The 19,132-nt window shown below is 38.9% G+C and overlaps 5 protein-coding genes across 6 annotated transcripts; 2 read left to right on the top strand and 3 right to left on the bottom strand.

The window, feature by feature from the left end:
* The first annotated feature begins 81 nt into the window (after positions 1 to 81).
* Mtr4 (exosome RNA helicase Mtr4) lies at positions 82 to 4,685 on the top strand. The gene is made up of 15 exons (XM_065490341.1): positions 82 to 301; positions 358 to 480; positions 595 to 837; positions 896 to 1,070; positions 1,126 to 1,440; positions 1,493 to 1,733; positions 2,011 to 2,299; positions 2,408 to 2,688; positions 2,741 to 2,913; positions 2,968 to 3,282; positions 3,342 to 3,530; positions 3,745 to 3,908; positions 3,971 to 4,133; positions 4,256 to 4,418; positions 4,473 to 4,685. Exons 1-15 carry the CDS (start codon positions 219 to 221, stop codon positions 4,628 to 4,630), a joined length of 3,075 nt encoding a protein of 1,024 aa, XP_065346413.1. The 5' UTR covers positions 82 to 218; the 3' UTR covers positions 4,631 to 4,685.
* A 99-nt stretch (positions 4,686 to 4,784) lies between these two features.
* On the bottom strand, positions 4,785 to 7,094 carry LOC135943684 (probable RNA-binding protein CG14230). The gene is made up of 6 exons (XM_065490343.1): positions 6,795 to 7,094; positions 5,833 to 6,731; positions 5,595 to 5,776; positions 5,314 to 5,537; positions 5,072 to 5,257; positions 4,785 to 5,014 (listed from the first exon to the last, which is right to left on the bottom strand). The coding sequence occupies exons 1-6, from the start codon at positions 6,979 to 6,981 to the stop codon at positions 4,806 to 4,808; spliced, it is 1,887 nt and encodes a 628-aa protein (XP_065346415.1). The 5' UTR covers positions 6,982 to 7,094; the 3' UTR covers positions 4,785 to 4,805.
* A 147-nt stretch (positions 7,095 to 7,241) lies between these two features.
* On the top strand, positions 7,242 to 10,643 carry IntS10 (integrator complex subunit 10). The gene is made up of 13 exons (XM_065490342.1): positions 7,242 to 7,449; positions 7,717 to 7,784; positions 7,839 to 7,957; positions 8,011 to 8,126; positions 8,182 to 8,268; positions 8,325 to 8,453; positions 8,504 to 8,616; positions 8,669 to 8,817; positions 8,878 to 9,126; positions 9,179 to 9,366; positions 9,423 to 9,596; positions 10,097 to 10,353; positions 10,426 to 10,643. Exons 1-13 carry the CDS (start codon positions 7,309 to 7,311, stop codon positions 10,589 to 10,591), a joined length of 1,956 nt encoding a protein of 651 aa, XP_065346414.1. The 5' UTR covers positions 7,242 to 7,308; the 3' UTR covers positions 10,592 to 10,643.
* LOC135943689 (protein C1orf43 homolog) lies at positions 10,388 to 12,083 on the bottom strand. 2 transcript variants are annotated; one of them, XM_065490350.1, is made up of 6 exons: positions 11,934 to 12,083; positions 11,698 to 11,882; positions 11,480 to 11,648; positions 10,951 to 11,164; positions 10,731 to 10,894; positions 10,388 to 10,669 (listed from the first exon to the last, which is right to left on the bottom strand). In XM_065490350.1, exons 2-5 carry the CDS (start codon positions 11,857 to 11,859, stop codon positions 10,756 to 10,758), a joined length of 684 nt encoding a protein of 227 aa, XP_065346422.1. In that variant the 5' UTR covers positions 11,860 to 11,882; positions 11,934 to 12,083; the 3' UTR covers positions 10,388 to 10,669; positions 10,731 to 10,755. The 2 variants fall into 2 exon arrangements, with proteins under 2 accessions (XP_065346422.1, XP_065346423.1); XM_065490351.1 differs by having other exon boundaries at positions 10,388 to 10,680.
* A 136-nt stretch (positions 12,084 to 12,219) lies between these two features.
* On the bottom strand, positions 12,220 to 13,591 carry Naa20A (N-alpha-acetyltransferase 20 A). Its single transcript, XM_065488471.1, has 7 exons — positions 13,458 to 13,591; positions 13,105 to 13,192; positions 12,994 to 13,018; positions 12,822 to 12,912; positions 12,634 to 12,763; positions 12,446 to 12,582; positions 12,220 to 12,384 (listed from the first exon to the last, which is right to left on the bottom strand). Exons 2-7 carry the CDS (start codon positions 13,155 to 13,157, stop codon positions 12,299 to 12,301), a joined length of 522 nt encoding a protein of 173 aa, XP_065344543.1. The 5' UTR covers positions 13,158 to 13,192; positions 13,458 to 13,591; the 3' UTR covers positions 12,220 to 12,298.
* Positions 13,592 to 19,132: the final 5,541 nt, after the last annotated feature.

Below are 19,132 nucleotides of genomic sequence, written 5' to 3' on the forward strand. Positions count from 1 at the left end.
AGAATTTCATGGCGGACTCAATCTCCTTTCCACTCCCCCTTGTTGACCAAAACAAAACATAGTACAACAGTATCACGTTGTGTTGGCTATGTATTTGAATTCTCTCTAACCAAATTTACAATTTCTGAATTAAGTTGCTGCATATTTTTCTAAATAGAAAAGAGTTTTTTAATTATCAAATCGTGTGCTGGTCTTTTGCGGCGCCAATATCATAAAAAATGGCTGATTTAGACGAAATGTTTAGCGTCTTTGACGAAGATGCCGAAGCAGCGGGGGCTAAAACTACTGACGCAGCTCTGATGTTTGTGTTCCAAAAATTTTTAAATAGCGTTTTTCTATTCAATACACTTTTGCTAGTGATGTGGAGAAAGTGCATATCAGCAAGAGGGCTTTTGGAGATGAAGGCAGTTCAGCTTCGACCGACCATTCTGCGAAAAAACCAAAATCTGACCTGGAAGCCCCAGAAATTGAAGACACGAAGTAAGAAAAAAAGCAATAATACATACATCGTATCTTTTGATACAATTTTAAAAGCAATGGCAATGTTATTTAATTCTTAAGACATTTTCCTAATTAAATAATTTTTCATTTCAGATGGGCGGATATGATTCCTCGCATGAGGGTTCACACCGTAGAAACCCTCGAAGCTTGCACACACGAAGTTGCCATCCCACCAAACATGAAATACGAGCCTCTGAAACCACCAATTGGAAAGCCGGCCAGAGAATACCCTTTCACGCTTGACCCTTTCCAGAAAGAAGCCATTCTTTGCCTGGACAATGACCAGTCTGTCCTGGTTTCTGCTCACACTTCTGCTGGAAAAACTGTTGTGGCTGAGTAAGAACGTTTTTCTCTTTAGTTGTTTATTGATAAAGTTAAATAATTAAAAAAATAGGTACAGCATTGCAAAGTCACTCCAGAACAACCAGCGGGTCATCTACACAACTCCAATCAAAGCTCTGAGCAACCAGAAGTACAGGGAATTCCACGAGGAGTTCAAGGATGTCGGTCTGATCACGGGAGACGTGACTATCAACCCAACTGCTAGCTGTTTGATCATGACCACAGAGGTTTCTTAATTTAACATAAGTCTAAACTCTAGAAATTAATGAATTGAAAATTTAGATTCTGCGGAGTATGTTGTATAGAGGTTCCGAAGTGTCCAGGGAAGTCGGCTGGGTAATATTCGACGAAATCCATTACATGAGAGACAAAGAGCGAGGCGTCGTGTGGGAGGAGACCCTGATCCTCCTGGCCGACAACGTCAGATTCGTCTTCTTGTCCGCCACCATTCCTAACGCCCGGCAATTCGCCGAGTGGGTTGCCTACCTGCACAAACAGCCGTGCCATGTCGTCTACACCGACTACCGACCCACTCCGCTTCAGCATTTCATCTATCCCGCTGGCGGAGACGGAATCCACTTGGTCGTCAGCGAAAATGTGCGATCTTCAAGCGTTTTATGTTCTTTGTTATTTACAATTTTCGCCTCAGGGTCAATTCCGCGAAGACAATTTCAACGCTGCGATGGTGGTTCTGCAGAACGCGGGCGACGCGTCCAAAGGAGACCGAAATATGAAGGGCAGAAAGGGTGGACAGCAAGGGGAAAGCAACTGCTTCCGCCTCGTCAAGATGATCATGGAACGCAGCTATGCTCCGGTCATTGTCTTCAGCTTCAGCAAAAAGGAATGTGAGGCATACGCTTTGCAAATGTCTCGACTCGACTTCAATACAGGTACTTTTTCACGACGGTTAAATTTTAAATTTTGTCCAAGAAATTAAATAAGATAATTTTGAGCTCAATAATGCAAAATATAGAAACCTATAAAATAGATGAAATTATAAAAATTTGCTGTTCAAAAATAAATCACTCATTGCGTTCTGTTTGCTTAGTACTAGTATTATAGGTTTTTTAAGATACAGCTTTGTCAATTATTTAAAATTTTAGATTATTAGTTTTCCATCTAAATTTCGGTTATTATAAAATTTAATTTTTCTATAAATAATTTTAGTCGATGAGAAATTGGCCGTTGACGAAGTGTTCAACAACGCTATGGACGTCCTTTCTGAGGAGGACAAAAACCTGCCGCAAGTACAAAACGTGCTGCCACTCCTGCGTCGTGGAATCGGCATCCATCACGGTGGCCTTCTCCCAATCCTGAAGGAGTGTATCGAGATCCTATTCTCTATCGGTCTGATCAAGGCCTTGTTCGCAACTGAAACGTTCGCCATGGGCCTGAACATGCCCGCTAGAACTGTGCTCTTCAGCGGATTGAGGAAATTCGACGGCAGGGACATGAGGTATTTATTTTGTCTCTCAACTCTTGTGATATTTTTTTTTATAAAATAATGACTTGAACTCACAGTCTCTTCTGCTTGAAAAAATTCTAAAGATATATCTTTCCCAAGGTTCATCACTTCTGGAGAGTATATTCAGATGTCAGGGCGCGCAGGTCGTCGTGGTCTCGACGAAAAGGGAATCGTCATTCTCATCATGGATGAGAAAGTGAGCGGCGCGGAGGCAAAGGAGGTGTTGCAAGGCAGAGCGGACCCCATCAACTCTGCCTTCCATCTCACCTACAACATGGTGCTCAATCTGCTGCGCGTGGAGGAAATCAATCCCGAATACATGCTGGAGCGAAGTTTCTACCAGTTCCAGAATCAATCATCCATTCCGCACATAATAGAAAGTGAGGTTCCCAACGCATTATTTAGTGGTTTCTTAATTTTAAACTGTTGCAGAGGTGAAAACTTGTGACGAGACTTTGAAAGAAATTGAAATTCCTCGCGAGTCGGAGATTTCGTCTTATTACAAGCTTCGTGAGCATCTGAACCAAATGGGAGAGCAGTTCCAGAAGTATTTGACAGAGCCAAAGTACATCGTGCCATTTTTGCAGCCTGGCAGACTTGTCAAGGTAATGAATTTCACATTCGGTTGCATCAAAAAGTTCTAACCTCTCGTCATTTAGATTAAAAACAGACAGCATGAGTTTGATTGGGGAGTGGTTGTAAACTTCTCGAGAAAAAGAGTAGAAGACAAGCGCAAGAAAGCCGCAAACCCTCTCAATGAGCCTGATTACGAGGTTGATGTGCTGCTTCACGTGGAGAAACCACCCGTGTCTGCAAGCGACGAGCCGATCCCTGCCAAGGAAGGAACAGTCGGCCATATGGAAGTCGTTCCTGTTCTGCTGTGCGTCATTCAGAAAATCAGCTCGGTCAGACTCAAGCTTTCCAAAAATCTCAAGAACTCGGCAAGCCGGAATGACATTCTCAAAGATATAGAGGTTTGTGCGAAAAGAAAAAATTGTAATATAATGTTCTACAAATTTGTATCCCGTAACAGAAGGTGAAAACTGAGTTTTCTAATGGAGTTCCTCTTCTGGATGCAATCAAAGACATGAAGATTAAAGATGAAGCCTTCAACAAGCTGGTTAACAACATTGAAATGTTTGAGAAGAGGCTCTTTGAACACCCGTTGAACAAGGATCCTGAGCTGGAGATTTTGTACAACAAATATTTGGAAAAGATCAAGGTATTTTCATTACTGAATTGATTTAAATTATGTAATAACTTCTGATTAAAAGTAGAAGAGTCTTATTATTTATGAAGTGGCTCTAATGCTAATTAAAATCAAAAAGAAAAAGCCTTTTCATAATTTGTTAATTTTTTAAATTGTCCTGTATGTTTATTTTCTTATTTTCTAATTTTAATTATTCAAAAAATTCTTAAAATTTTCTGTTAAACAGGCTGAAGAAGAATTCAAGGTAGCAAAGAAGGAACTGAAGGCTGCCAAGTCACTGCTGCAGATGGAAGAGCTCAAGTGCAGGAAAAGGGTGCTGAGGCGTCTCGAGTACTGCAATGCTGCCGATGTCATTGAACTGAAGGGCAGAGTCGCTTGCGAACTGAGCAGGTACAAAATTGTGGCGCCTCTTGAATTTGCATTTTATATTATTTTTGTTTTTTATTTTGCAGTGCTGATGAGCTTCTTCTAACGGAAATGATTTTCCACGGAATGTTTGGGGAACTGACGCCTCCTCAGTGCGTTGCCCTGCTCAGCTGCTTCGTGTGCGATGAAAAAAGCAATGAGTCCTCGCAGATGGCGGAAGAGCTGACTGGTCCGCTTAGAAAAATGCAGGTTAGTAAAGTTAATGATTATTTTACCATTTTACTGGAAAATATTATTTTAGGTTATAAAATCTTGTGGCATTTTTATATTTTTGACAACTTTAATTAGAAACAATTGATTTTAATTTACAGGAACTGGCCAAAAGAATAGCCTTGGTGTCCAAGGAAGCCAAATTGGACATAGACGAAGAGCAATATGTCGAGCAGTTCAAACCATACCTTATGGACGTCACTTTGGCCTGGTGCAAAGGAGCGTCCTTTGCGCAGATCTGCAAGATGACCGACATTTTCGAAGGTATAGAAATATGGCAACGGTTGAATTTGGACTAAGTGTTATTTTAACTTGTAGGAAGCATCATTCGATGCATGAGACGCCTCGAGGAAGCCCTTCGACAGTGTGTGCAGGCTGCTAAGACCATTGGCAATGCAGAATTAGAGGCAAAATTCACTGAAGGCATTCGGTTACTCAAGAGAGACATTGTGTTCGCTGCAAGTTTGTACTTGTAAATCGTTATCATATTAATTTCTAGGAAGAAATAAAGTTTCCTGCAGTTTTTCATAATTTTCCTGCCTTTTGAAGCCGTGTTTGAATTAATTCTGCTTTGTGAAATACCAGTATAATTGGTTTTTACCCTCTGAAGGTACGGGAATAAAAATTGAGTTTTTAGCTAAAAATAGACGATCATTTCTTTATTTGTCGGCGCGCATTGGAGTTCCTGCTATTGGAATATTTAAAGTTTTTGGGTTTCCCTCCGAGCTTCTTTTCGAAAGTGGTCTTCTTGCGTCTGACATTCTTCAGCTTGTTTTTAATAGTTGCATACAATTCTTGTCTTTTAATCTTGTATTCATTGTTGTCAAGCACCTTTGCGTTATTTATGAATTCCAGCCCCTCTGTGAACAAATGTGGGTTAGTCTTTCAAAATGATTTACATATGGCACAAAAATTACCTTTGAACCTGGGGTCATCAGGCAGGAAAAAGAAGGTTTCTGTTGACAATGACCAGCTGGTTGTAGGAATAGAATCAACAGCTTTCTTCAGGTCGTCATCACATTCCATCTTCTCAGGCAGACTTTTGACAGCTTTCTTCTCAATTTTAGCCTTTGGCTCAACGGTTGCTCCATTGGTCGAAGCGGCTGTTGAGTAAAATTTTTATAAATTTCATTTTAAATATTAAATTTCCTGTTTATACCTCCTTCATTTCCGCCACCAATAACGTCTCTCAAGTTGAAGTCCTCGCTTGATTGCAACAGGCTCAACAAATCGCTCTTGACCTCGTAAAACCGCTCAGAAGAAACCTCCGGAAGCGGTTGTTCAGGTTTCTCCTCCTCTTCCTCTTTAGTCTCCTCTTTCTTTAGCTTGTACTTTTTGTCATGGTCGGATTTTGAGGGATCATATCGCACAAAGTTGGGCATACTGTAAATTTCAATCATTTAATAACTGAAGGCGTAAATAGCAGGCAAAAATACTAACTTTTCTGCTAATTTTGATTTTTTCTTCAGTGGCCCAACTACTTCTTCCAAAATTGCCAATTGATTCTTGATTTCTGGGTCCTCGTGTTCAGAGTCTGAGCCTCCCTCTTCGTCCCCTTCAGCAAACCGCTTGTCCAGTTTGAACCTTTCATCCATTCCAAAGGTCGATTGCATTTCCAGAAGCTAAAAGGGTACATTTTATTTTACCCAACCCTCTGACTGACATATTAAATCCAAACCTTTTCTCCTTTCTTCCCTTCAAATTGCTTTTTGATTTTAAATCTGTCGGCATCGCCTTCCTCGTCTCCAGACTCGTCATCAAAAAGTTTTATTGCTCCTGCATTTGCAGCAGCTGTTGGCTCCTCATTGTCATCGTCGAATACGATTTTCTTATTCTTAGCGTTTTTATCCGACAGTGCCTTTTTCACAGCCTCTTGCTGCTGTTTGAAAAAATCCGCCCGCTCATTGAGCGACTGCAAACGCTGCTCCTCTGAGCGAATTTTTTTCTCCTGCTTGCTGGCGACTTTAGTCGTCTTTTCCTGAGGACCTCCGGCTTCTTCTTTTATGGATTTTCTTTTAACTTTAGGAGCGTCTCCATTTTCAGATTTCCTCTTGATTTTCTTCTCCACCACCTCAGCCTTTTCCTGACCATTAGTTTGAGGAGTATAAATTCTATGGGCACTGTTTATAGACGAGGAAAAGCTGGGCGAAGAATGACCTTCAGAGTCACCCCAGACGTTGCTGAATTTTTCCAGTCTCTTCAGCAAATCGGACTGGGCACTCGTGGATTGCGCTTTGTAAAGTTTCGTCGGCGCCTCCTCCTCCCTTCTCCTCCTTTTCGGAGCCTCTTCGGAAACAAATTCAACAGCGTTGTCTGCTTTTTTATCTCCTACTTTGCTCCAGTAAACTTCTTCCTCGGAATCGCTTGATTCATCATCTTTCTGAGGAGGCGGCTTGCTGGTCTTAGGGGCCTTGACCTTGGTGACCTTAGGAGGAGAGGGTTTAGCAGGAGAGGTCTTCTCCTTGATTACAGCTACAGGGGCGCTTTCCTGTCTTCTCTGTTCAAAGGTCTTCTTGGCCACCTCTGCTTTCAGGTTGTGCCCGTTCCATGCTCCTTCTGACATCAGGTCATCGAGGCCTGTGAATAAATTAAATTAAATATTGTGTACATATTTGAATAAAGGGAAACCAAACTAAGTACATTTCATTATGTCTCTATCCGAACTCAATGTGCAGTGGGCAAACGTCGCGGTGATCTTCCCATTGTGGTCCAGTCTCTCTTTGACGGTGACATCTGTGAGGTTCCCGTATTTTTTCAGCTTCGACTTGAGCTCTTTTTCTGACACTCCCGGAGGAAGATTGCCGATGAACAGCCGTGATTCATTCATGGTGAATCAAAAGAGTTGAAACTTTATCACACAAACGAGAAAATATCATGAAAACTGCCTCTACAAAACAACACCACACGTGCTCCGCGACTGTTGTGAGTAGTGTCGTGCAGCTGCAGCGATGTTGATATTTCCGCTTCTGTGATTGGTGATCCTGGGGGATTGGCACTTCTGTGATTGGTTCGCCTGTGTTGTGGTTAGAGCAAGGGAGCAACAAACAACAACAACTTGGCTTACATCGTACTTCTGACACTGTTAGCTCAAGTCTGAATTCTGAGTTTTCGCTTTCCTGCTTTTGGGACGTTTTGTTTTAAGCAGAATTAAAAAATGGTAGCAATGGAAGTTGATCAATCTGATGAAGAGTACCTGGTAAATCGGGCTAAAGAAGAACTTAAGAGAGATCCACACGCAGCGCGAGCATGGATGTTAACAGCCAAAAGTCTGTTTCCAAACAACTTCAGTGTCCAGGTATGATATAAATTATGTACATACTTAAACACATAATATGTAAAAAATATAAAACATTTGAATGAAAATATTCTAATGAATCCGAAATTTTGATGAAAGTGAGAAATGATTAATTTTTCAGTCCAGTGTTTTTTTCATTTTTTCTGTTATTTTTAAACAGTTGAACTACACGTTCCAGTAATTTTTTAGAATATGACTGTATCAGATTTTTTAGTTACAGCATTATAAATACAAAATGTATCATAATTAACATTTCCGCCTTCATAGTTTGAGGTCTACAACATCGAGAAAGCCTTGAAGCATGTAAAAGAAGCTGCACTTTGCTTCAGCACATTGTAAGTAATATGTGTTAGCGTGCTGTCCTGTCTTCTTACAAAATAAATAAATAGATTCCAGAAATTCGGTCAAGAGCCTGTCATCTGGCAAGAAGTCCAAGCTCTCACGAAGCCCAACAACAACAATCCGGAAGCTGCATTTTTGCAGGAAATGTTTTCACACATTCCACAAGGTTGTTAACTATTTCAGAGCTTGTAAATTTGTTTACGAAAGAAAAAAATTTAGAGGTTCAGCAAAGTGTGCTTGTGGCAACAGCTGATAGGACAGAAGACACTATGGAACAGTGTAGGATTCTGCTTTTGCTGCTGAAAAAGTTCCCTCTCACAGCACCCCATCATGCGGTAATTCTATCATAACTATAATAATAATTAAACTAATTAAAAACAAATGTTTTAGCCCAATTTAGTGGAACTGCTTTTGGCAGCAGAGAGGCATGATAATTCTGGCTTCCTTAATTCTTATCAGAAATTCCTGGTGGTTCAGGTATATTAAGAAAAAAATCGCAAGTGACTAGTATGTAATTTTCAAACTTTTTGTAGGTCCTTCCCATCATCGGAGAAAACAATAGCATCGTTCTATTGCCAAAGTACATCTTCAAACTCCTTCACAAAGCCATAGATTTGTACTGCAACCTGTTGCTGCATCCCAACAAGGATCACATTTTAACTGTAAGCCCCAAGTAAATAAATTTAGTGTCCTATATAATTTGTTCGGGTAGGAGGAAGAAAGAGAGGTTGCTGTAGCTGATCCCTGGGTAGGACTGTTTTCAGTGCAGGAATCGCTGGGAGCCAAACTTGGCTGGACCTTAAGCTCTCCGTCACCATTAGGAAGGTAGCTTAACTTCTTTATTTCGGTGGATTAAGAGCTAATTTTTCATTTTCAGCAACAAAGAGGTCTACTTCCATAAGCTGATGCACATGTCAACCACTCGGTCTTTGAACGCAAGTCAAATCAAGGAGCTGGTTTACTGCAGCACAACCTTCCTCCTCTTGTGTCTGCATGAATACTCAACGTTTCTATCTACCACCACAGGTAGAAATACATATTTAATATCCTTGAAATAAATAAAAACTGATTTTTAATTCGACCCAGGCTCAAATGGTGCGACGCAAGAGGTGCCACTGTTGCTGGTAGAAGCCTTCCTGAGTGAAACTCGCGAAACTGGTCCCATTGCTGCCAAGAGGCCTCGAGTGAGGTCGACAGAGGAGGAGTTGCTTTCACTACCAACCATCACGGTCAGTCCCAGTGGATCTGCCAGTGCCAAACAGTCCTTAGTTCAAACCTTCTGGCTGGCAGTCAAAACTTGGGACCTACTGAAATCCAATGAAACCTTTCACAGAGGTAAGGATTTGGGTTAATTTTTTTATACGAGTTCTTTATTTTAATTTTCCAGAATTTGTGCACCTAAAACAACAGCTGCATCTGGATGATGGGCCGTGGCTATTTACATTCTTGCAGGACAAAGCTCTGCTACGAGGCCTGCCATACCCTGACGAAGAGTTCCCCTCGTCGCCGCCCATCGCGCCCTTGCCGAACATGCTGCGTCTGGCAAGCTCTGCTTACATCATGCGCAATTATTTGGTTGGTTCACAATTTGTTCAATGGAATGTTCATTAAACAGTTGCATTAATTTGCAGAAAGCTAGTGAGTTCGCGATTAATGCGGTCAACTTCCTGCCTTCCGGTCCCTCTGGCCAACTGTCGACTGGTCTGCGCGCCCCGAGTCCGTCCAGACGGCACCTCCATTACCTGGCTCTGATCAAAGTCGAAGTGCTGCAATACTGCTCCAAGCTTCTTACGCATTGCTTACAGGTAAATTAGTTACTCTCTCATTTTTAATACTGATACTATAGGGCTAGCTGAATCGGCTGCAGCCAATTTGGAATTTTGGGCCAATGGTGGCTGGTGTGGCTGCCAAATCAGGGTTGCAAAAACCTAGTATTTTTTTATTTTAAATGCAGTGCAGTGGTAAAACTTTTACCAGTTTCTTTCAGGCCATGTTTGCACCTCAGTGTTCAACAATTTTCTATTTATTGGCTCATGACCCCCGACTTGAAAAATTGTCATAGGTAGTAAATGGTAATTTCAATAAAAATCTGCACAGTAGAGGAAATTTTGACCACTCCAACCGCAAATTTTGAATTTTTCACAGGGAAAAAATGGAAAAATTAATTTGTTGCGCAAGAAATTGGTAAAATTTGACTGGTAAAAACCAGTGGTGAAAAATTTGCATGTTGAGCAAATGCAACCCAGTGCCACAGTTTTAAAAGTGAAATTTGAGAATCACCAGACTTTAAATTTTTGAATTTCAGGAAATGTTAGGCAGCCCAGCAGGCGACGCAGCTTTGGGACACAGTCTGGTGCTGCTCCAGCTTGATTGGCCGCAGGAAGAGGAGCTAGCCACGAGCCTACTGAAGCAGGTGACCGTGATGCGGCGATTCAGCTATCCACTCTTCACCAGATACATCATCAACGTCGACCTCTTGGAGGAATTCACTTACCTCGCCTCCGAACAGGGTGGTTCTGTAGCCTTGGACATTCTTCCCACTGCCACGACTCAGCTCCCTAGGTATTTTGTATTTTGTTGCAAATTAAAGAGCTGATTATTCGGTATTCATTGTATTATTTTAATTTATTGTAGGAGAATGGCAACCAGAGGAGTGGACAAGGGAGCGAAGGAGGACTTCAGACTTGCAATGAAGAGACAAGTCGCTCGAAGCTCAGAGAACATTCAAAGTTTGGTGCAACAGTTTTTAATCAATGAGAGAGCGGCAGTTTTACAGACTGTGTCAGGAAATTTGATGTGAGTCGACTCAACTTGTTGTTTTTCAAGTATAACTTCTTGTTTATTAACCACAACTTCACATTTTTCTTCAGACTCTCACCTATAAAACGCCTGTTAGTTAGGAGCAATGATGATATGATGATAACTATGCCAAACCTTACTTTCATTCATGAGTGACTAAAATCATCAAACTCTGGTTTCACTATTTTGCTCAGAATTGATTTCGGCTAGAGGTAGCGAGCTTTGCATTCGAGTGTGGCGTCTGAGTGGCGTTCGGCTAGGACTAGATTTATGACTGCTGGAGAGAGATTTTGACTGCTTCCCTCTAGATCAAATCATTAAATTAGTACAATTCTGTAAATTTTTTTATTTTTAACTCACGCCTCGATTAATTTCTTCAGCAAGCAGTTGTAGGTTTTGTACTCATTCTCCCCAAAGTCGGCTGCTCCGTGTCGGGCGTGCTCGTACAAATCGCAAAACTGGTGCACGACCTTTTGTGCTGGACCTGAGAGTGGTTCGGACTGGCCGCACAGGTTCGAGATTAATACACCGCGTACGCTCTCTGAAGGATGCCTCACGATGCCCAGTTCCTTTTCTATATTGCATAAAATTTGATTTATGATTATATTTTTATACTTTCTGGATGACCTGCCGCTTTTTAAAACGTTGTAAATTTGAGGAGGAATAACGCTTTATTTCAATTTTTTTTACCAACCTGAAGTTCTCTAGATACTCATCCATTTCTTAATTAGTCCCATAAAGATTTTATTTATGTCTTAATACCATTAAAATTAGATTAAGTACCACTAGACAAATCATTAAAATTTAGTGTCTACCAGATATAAAAAATTAAGTGGTTTTTTATTTTAAAAAAATGGTTTTAATATAGCTAGGGAAATTGATATTAAACCTATAATTTTGATGTCATCAACAGCTCGTAGGCGGTAGTACGTTGAAATCAATTGCGTGCCAGGCAAGATTTTAGGAATGCCGTTGTCGTGCTCATCTCGCAGCAGTTTTGCTTCAGTTACTATTCTCGGAATCAGTTCAATCCTCCTGTCGATTTCTCGCCGCAAAGACTGAATCATAACTTAATCTTTTGAATCCATTTTAATTTCTTACACATACCTTTTTGGCTTCATGTCCAATTGGTGCGTGAGGCCCCCTTCTCGATCGGATTGCAAATCTCATAATTTGCCTCTTTGCAAACAGGAACACCAAAATAAAAGTAACAAGACCACCGAAAACTATTATAACGATAGTGTTTGTTTCTGAGAGTTTCGCAAACATATTTTTCAAGTCCAATTTTACACCTGGAAATTCGCATTTTAATAATTCAAAAAAGAAAATCTTTTGATCTTTACCTTTTCTTAGAAGCGTTTGACTAGTCGATCATCTGTATATCCTATAAATTCTTAGTTTATTTGCCGAGTACTAAACGAAAACACTTCTTGGCAAAACTTGGACCTGTATCACACCCCTCCTTTGGTATAGTGCCACGCCCACTTGGCTTCATGCACAATTCAACCAATAAGTTGGACTAATATTCTCTTCATTTTTAATTTATCTGAAACAATCTAATCCAATTCAAACAATTTTTCTTTATTATAATTTTTTACTGTGAATTACGATTAAAATAACACTAATAAGTGAATTTGAATAAAATGTTCTAAATTATTTTTATTTTGAAATATCAGTAGGTTCAGAACAAATTCAAAAATCACACTCATCAATCCACGTCTTCGGGTCGCACAGGATGCCTCAGTGGAACCACAGATAGTTTATTCACATCTCTCGAGAGCGCTTTTCTCATGTCTGTAGAGTTAATTCAAATTATTTACCAGTTAACCCACATGAAAAGGAATAAAAAAATTACCGTAGGCGTCTTCGTCTGGATCGCCCGAGTAATATTCAAGAACCGTCCTATATACGATGTATCCCAATTCTGTGTACATTTTAATTGCAACTTTGTTCGACACGCGGACAAACAAGTCAACAAAGTAAGCGTTTTTCCTGAAAATATTTTGTTTTAAATAGTGCCGTTTTATTTGGTGATAAAAATACTTTTCGGAAACCTCCTCCAGGTAGGCCATCAGGGTGTTGGCAACCCCCAATCTTCGGTAGTCTGGAGACACTGTCAGCGCCGTCACGTGTCCATGCCATTTCTCCCCGGAGCCTTCAGCTTTTCCCATTACTAATTCAAAGATTTGATAGTGAATGAGTTTGTTTAAATTTTTAGGAGTATTTATTACTGTAGCCCATGATTTCGCCACTCGGCGATTCCGCAACTTGAAAGTACTCCGGCCAGTGTGCTAAGTACTGAAGGTAAAAGGAGAGACCATACTGGATATTTTTGTCAAGGAAAGTTCAGCTTATTGATACAATAAAAACTAACAGTGAAAATGATTTTTGTTAAAAGGATACAGTTTCAGTCAGCGGATCCAGATTCCTACAAAATAGAAAAGGAAAAATATTAAAACGAACGGCAATTAATTTCAATCATATTTGAATATAGATTTTGTACTTGATACTTACACATTGTTGAACTTAAAAAGATCATTGCAGGTAAAAGGCCGAAGGGCAGTCATAGTTTTAGAAGCTAGAAATTGGCCACTTGCTGTGTCTACAAAAGACAAAAAAATTGAAGTGTTGAAGCGGGTTTTTTATCAATGCAATAAAATACAAAGGTCTGTTAACAAAGCTCTTTGATTTTTTTGTAGTGCCGGTAAGAAACCTTTCAAACAGTAACCAGGCCTTCGAAAATGTGGTTATTTTCTCCAACTAGTAAAAACAAACAATGACACTTTGAACGTCCGAAGTAAAAAAATTGCTAAAAAAACTCATGCTTGAACTTATAAACCTCAAGTATTACTATTAAAAATGCTTACTTTGATCAGCACGCGTTCAGGCGTGTTTATTACTAAATTAAATTTGCAAGGAGTGAAAAAAGCAAATAATCACGAGGTGCCCAGCAGGCGCAGGACCACGCAAGGTAGGTAAGGTAAACAAACATTCAGTGCTGCCAAAAGCCGAATATTACACACATTGCTGCCAACATGAGTGGAAATGCGATAAAATTTGCAATGATAGCAAAGGAAATTTTGTGCCAACTTTTAAGCTAACATGTCAACTGCAAAGAATTTTAAGTCATTAAATTTAATTTAACTGGCCCGGCCAACATCCTCAAACAAAGCAATCTCGATATTGTGTATTGAATAAGCGCCTGTCAGAGAGTAGGAAACTGTGCCGCAGAACAGTCCTTTAGTGCGAGTTGCATAAAAGTAAAAAATATTTTTTAGGTGAATTTCGTTAGTTTTCCTTTTAAAATGAGGTTTGCATTAGTTCTGACTTCTGACACAAGTTTTGCTGAGGATCCTAAGAATTTCTAAGGCAGATTATTTGCCTCTTTAAATTCGCAAAATCCAAATCTTTCACAAAAAATACGAAAAATACTCACATGGAGGCCTCTAAAATTCCTAAAATTAATTTAACTCTCCAGGCAATGCTTAAATTTGCTATATATTTCCCCTTATTTATATTTTTTTAAAAAATGGATGATAAATAAATTTTTTAATTTAACTTTCGGAGTTTAAGAAATTTTGTCGGAATTAAATTTGTTGTAAAGTCGAAATACAAATTTGGCACTTTAAAAGTTCTGGAATCCAGCCAGACGAATGGACATTTACAGTACACAGCATAAAATCCTCCCACTCTCTTGTTAGCAAAAATTTATGTAGCGCGTAAATAACTGGTAACATGCCATATGGCAGCGGTGGCATCCATGAGAGCGTGATCAAATATGCACGATTTTTTTTTGCTCAGGCTCTTTATCAAAGCCCTATGTGTGCATTATTCCTTGCAGTAAAATTAGTCCATCAAAGGGGTTTTGTTCATGTTAGCCTCAAAATATTTTTCCGCTTGTGGTGGGATGAAGTGCACGGTAAAAAAAAACAACAAAGGATTAATTCAGCTGCGAAAACACACAATTTTGCATTGGGAATTTGGATATGAATCGATCCTTTCAAGCTGAACATTGTGCAAATTCAAACTGAAATGCAGTTTTTATTCATAATGAAATAAAAGGATAGTAAAAATTTTCTCCGTCCGTTTCGTGATACATTATTAACTTAGACTCTATAAGGTTTTTAACTGCAATTTTTTACCAAATAATAGAAATGATAAGTGGAATTATCCCCTAATTTTTCAGGACGACAAAATTACTATAATGTGAATGCTTGGAGAGTGAAAGCAATTTTTAAAAATGTAGAGTAAACCGTTTTTAATTCAGGAGAAAGGATAAAATGTATAGAATAAAAGCTAAAATAAAACTTTTACTTTTAAAAACAGATTTAATTATAAAAGCATCTCTGACGCAGAATTGTGTATTAATTTAAATATTCATGAATTTTGGGATAAAACGACAGTTTAATTTACTCAATTACATATTAATATATGCTCCCTAAATCGGTGGTTTCAACTTGAAATGCTTCAAGCAGATGGGTGCATGCAATTCTAAATTTATTTAAATTATAATTATCCCCAGATTTTCCAACCGTTCTTTTTTTTAATAGCTACAAACATTCGTTTGTGAAAAATGCGGTTATTTCCTGAAATATTTCGACACTGAATTTTGCTCTTTTGTCTGGCAACCCTGAATTAAGATAATTTAAGGCTCTGAAATATTTGACATTAAATCATTTTAACCGAGCTTCCAATCGTTACGAGACAATTAAATGAGCACCAATCACACAATTTAGAGCAATTCATTTAAATGAAACAAGAGAAAAAATTCTTAAGTATAATTTTGAACCTTAGAAGAATAAAATAATCAATTTCTCTTATTTTAGAACTTTAATTCATGCATTCGATGCTACAATCCCAAAGAAAGACGTTAAATTTGGCTTAAATGATTTGTCAAAAAACGGCATCATTCGGCTCAGATACCGCCCTATTTTGCGAAAATGCCACCGTATAAAATAACAGCCCTAAAAATGATGAAAAACCAAACTAAAAATAATCCAGGTGTTTCTCTCCCCGCGGCAATGTCGGTCAAGAGAGTAATTTGAATTTAAAATTGCAGAGGAACAACGCGTTTTCTAGGAAAGTGCTCGAGTTAAACATGCACAACGTCACAGAGTGTTCCTGTTTCAAAAGTTGAACTATGGTTGGTTGTATACATGCAGCGCGCGTTGCTCTCGTTTTAATTGCAGAAATGCAAACAAACTGTGGCAGCAACAGGGGGTTGGTCGGGGATGTAATGCCGCTGCGAGGGTGTGAGAAAGAGAATGGTGGGGTGTGGAAATGATATGGAAGCGTGCGCAGAGGGTGCGAGTGCGGATCCGCGAACGGGAAACTCTGCGCGCTGTTGGGCCAGTGCTGCTCCATTCACTCAGGGTGCGAAATAAGTCAGGACGCGATGCGCACCGCCACCGCCGCTCCCGGCTTGATCCGTTTTAATCTTGTGGCGCCGGGCAACACTTTCGCCGCCACCACAGCCACCGCGGAGATAAAACCGGCCAAGTTCTGTGTTAAGTGCGACTAAAAGGATTTATTTATGACATTGCAACAGCAGCGATTTGTGCTTCGCGCGTCTCAACACGGGATTTGAACGAAAAAAAAGGTGATTTTTACATTTTTAAGCCGCTTTGTTTAAGACGTTCTCTTTTCTTGTCCCTGTTAAATGTAGTGAGTGGGATGATGGTCTCTTGCCAAATTTTCTTGTCTAGATTTTCCACTCGATTTGAGAATGTAAAAAGAGGCCGTTTAGCTGTGATATAGAAAAATGTGTCTCTTTAAATTTATGTATTCATGGGCATTACTCCCAGCTTAAAGACTTAAAGGATCGCAAATTTGGTGAGCAAATATACTAAAAAAGAAGATTTTTGTAATTTTAGAGCTTCAAATCCAAGCGGATTATTTTCTACAAACTTGGACTGCTTTTTAAAACTTGTTGGATTAATTTGGGGAAATTTTTGGAATTTCCTATTAAAATAAAAGAAACAAACAATAAGAGAGTTAGAATAACTATAATTTGTTCCAGACGAACAAAATCTTGGATATTTTTACCCGCATTTCTTAAAATGTCCGATACTTGTCTTGAGCAATTAAAAACTAAAATGTATAGCTGCGGGAATTTTTTTCAAAATAAAATATTGTCAAGGAAAAATAATACGCATTGATTTCAAATTAAAAGAAAATGGATCCGAGCAATTCCCCTTCTTTATTGCTTTGCTATTAAACGGTTCAACTTTATACGGCAGCTCTATTCCATGACACAAAGAGTGACAGCATACCAAGCCATTTTGAGAGACGCAATTTTGGTGGAAAAGAAATCAAAAGAGCATTTCGAAAGTTAATTTTTAAATTTACATACGAGCTCTGAATAATTGGATAGATAAATTTTTAAAATTTGCTGCACATCTAAATTTTTGATTAGATCAACCGAATTTAAACATTTCCAATAATTTTGAGGAGACTGATTGATTAAATTGTTACATTTTGAGTTGGTTTTATAAAATGGAACAAAAGAGATTCACACTGAATAAAAGTCACAAAAAATAACAAATTCTTAAAGCTTTATATTTAAAAGTAAAAACATAAATTAAATGTTTTAAATAAAAGTTATCACTTTAGTTTGTGAAATAAATATATAAACAAGCAAGATAGATTTTTTTCCAAAATATCCTAACGCAATGTCCTCTTCTTCGCGTTGAATAGAAGTGCCGGAAATTTTTCTCGAAGCTAGAGGTTATTTATTTTTTCGAGCTTAGTAAACTACTTAGCTTCGAGGAAAATGTCCGGAATTTCAATTCAACTTGGAGAAGAGGACCTCGTTAAGATATTTTAGGAAAAACAAAACTTATCTTGCTTTATCGTCCTCGTGATGTCTTTTTTCCACATTGCACCCACAAGGTGCATCTTTAAGGATTCTTGATTATTCGTTTTTACAATCAGATAACTATTTTTTTTATTTCAAAATGAAAACCAAGCTAAGACGAGGTTGAAAATTTTTGATTTACCAATTTAAGCAATTCAGGATGCTGGCTCAAGAGTTTTGAGATATTGTATCATTTTTTGATTTCTAAACTTTGCTTTAGACATTGTGCCGCACATATTTTGAAAACTGATGAATTTTTAATTTTTGCCGACACAAAATTTCGACACTGACAAAAGATTTATCGGACGCAATAAATAGTAAAATTATCGTCGTTTTCTCATTCCAAATTCAAGCCTACATGTGAATGAGCCATAAATCATTTCCCAGCCCAAATCGAACAAGGGATTTCCTGGAACTTATGAAGCGTGGGACATCAATCAATTCGTCCTGTCAATTAATCTACTCATTTATTGCCACCATAATTGAACGAAAGCTGGTTTCTAAAACAATTCCCATGTTAAATCCCACGCAGGTTTCAATTTTTTTAAACTCAAACCACTTTTAACCAGGGGATTTATTTTGGAAATTGTAATTGAATTTTAATTGCCTACATGGAAAATTCTAACGTATTCCTAGCACATTGAAAGCAGTTGAAATATTTTTCAAGATCCTGAGCAGGTTGCTGCTGTGGTGAATTGGTTTTTTTTGGCAAATAACTCACTCATCCGTAGCCTGAAGGGCAAAAACGGCTGCTCCTTTCACTGTACATTTTTTCCTCGTTTTTTCCACCCATATCCAAGCCGTCGGCTCGCATTTTTGGGCGCATTTTGCATTGTGAGAATCCAACCGATGTTTGGGGGTCGAATGCGATCTGATTCGTGCCTACATTTGACTTTCTTGCATTGAAATTACGAGTCCATTCGAATTTGGGTGGGTTGCGAAAACAGTGCAACTCATCGCTACTTGCTGATTAGTTTGCACCTTTCCAGCATGCGTGGATGAATTCCTCGGGACGAATATTATCTAGCGCTTTAAGAAAATATCCCGGTGCGGGGCAGTAACACGAGCTGGCCCTTTTCTGGATTGGGCTTCCTCCATAATGAAGCCCATATTATTTGTTTACCAAATTATGTTATTGGAACGCGAAGTTTTCGCAAGTTGTTCGCTATCAGGGGGTTACCCATCTCAAAAGAGATAAACTATGGTTTAAAAAGAATAAATTTAACACCAATAAAAATTAATTAGAATGGCCGGCGTGTGATATGTTAATTTAAAAAAGCTTCTTCTAAGCTTTCAATCGTCATGGGTAAAAAACACACTTAAAATCGTAAAATCAGTTAAATCATCTCTTAATAGGGGTTAAAATTGGAATAAAATCGTGCTTAAGTGCGAAGTTTTGGCACACGTGAGTATTTTTTTCCAAATTTCAAGATTCTAGGTATAATTTGAGCCCAAAGATATTGATTAGATTTATTACTTTCCTATTTTTAGATTGGGATTTGGGGTAGAAAATAGGAAGCAATGATATGCGAATCTTAATGTGTTGTTGCAGTTGTGGCTTCCAGCCTCAAAGATGGAGCCCCTATGGGGACCGCCGTGCAGAGTATTCAACCTGCACGGCGGGTTACCTTTGCTCCGCCCTTGTCGCTGCAGCAAGGTGTCATACGCACTTGCCCTGCAACGGTC

Source organism: Cloeon dipterum, chromosome 4, assembly GCF_949628265.1.
Source record: "Cloeon dipterum chromosome 4, ieCloDipt1.1, whole genome shotgun sequence".
Classification (NCBI taxonomy): Eukaryota; Metazoa; Arthropoda; class Insecta; order Ephemeroptera; family Baetidae; genus Cloeon; species Cloeon dipterum.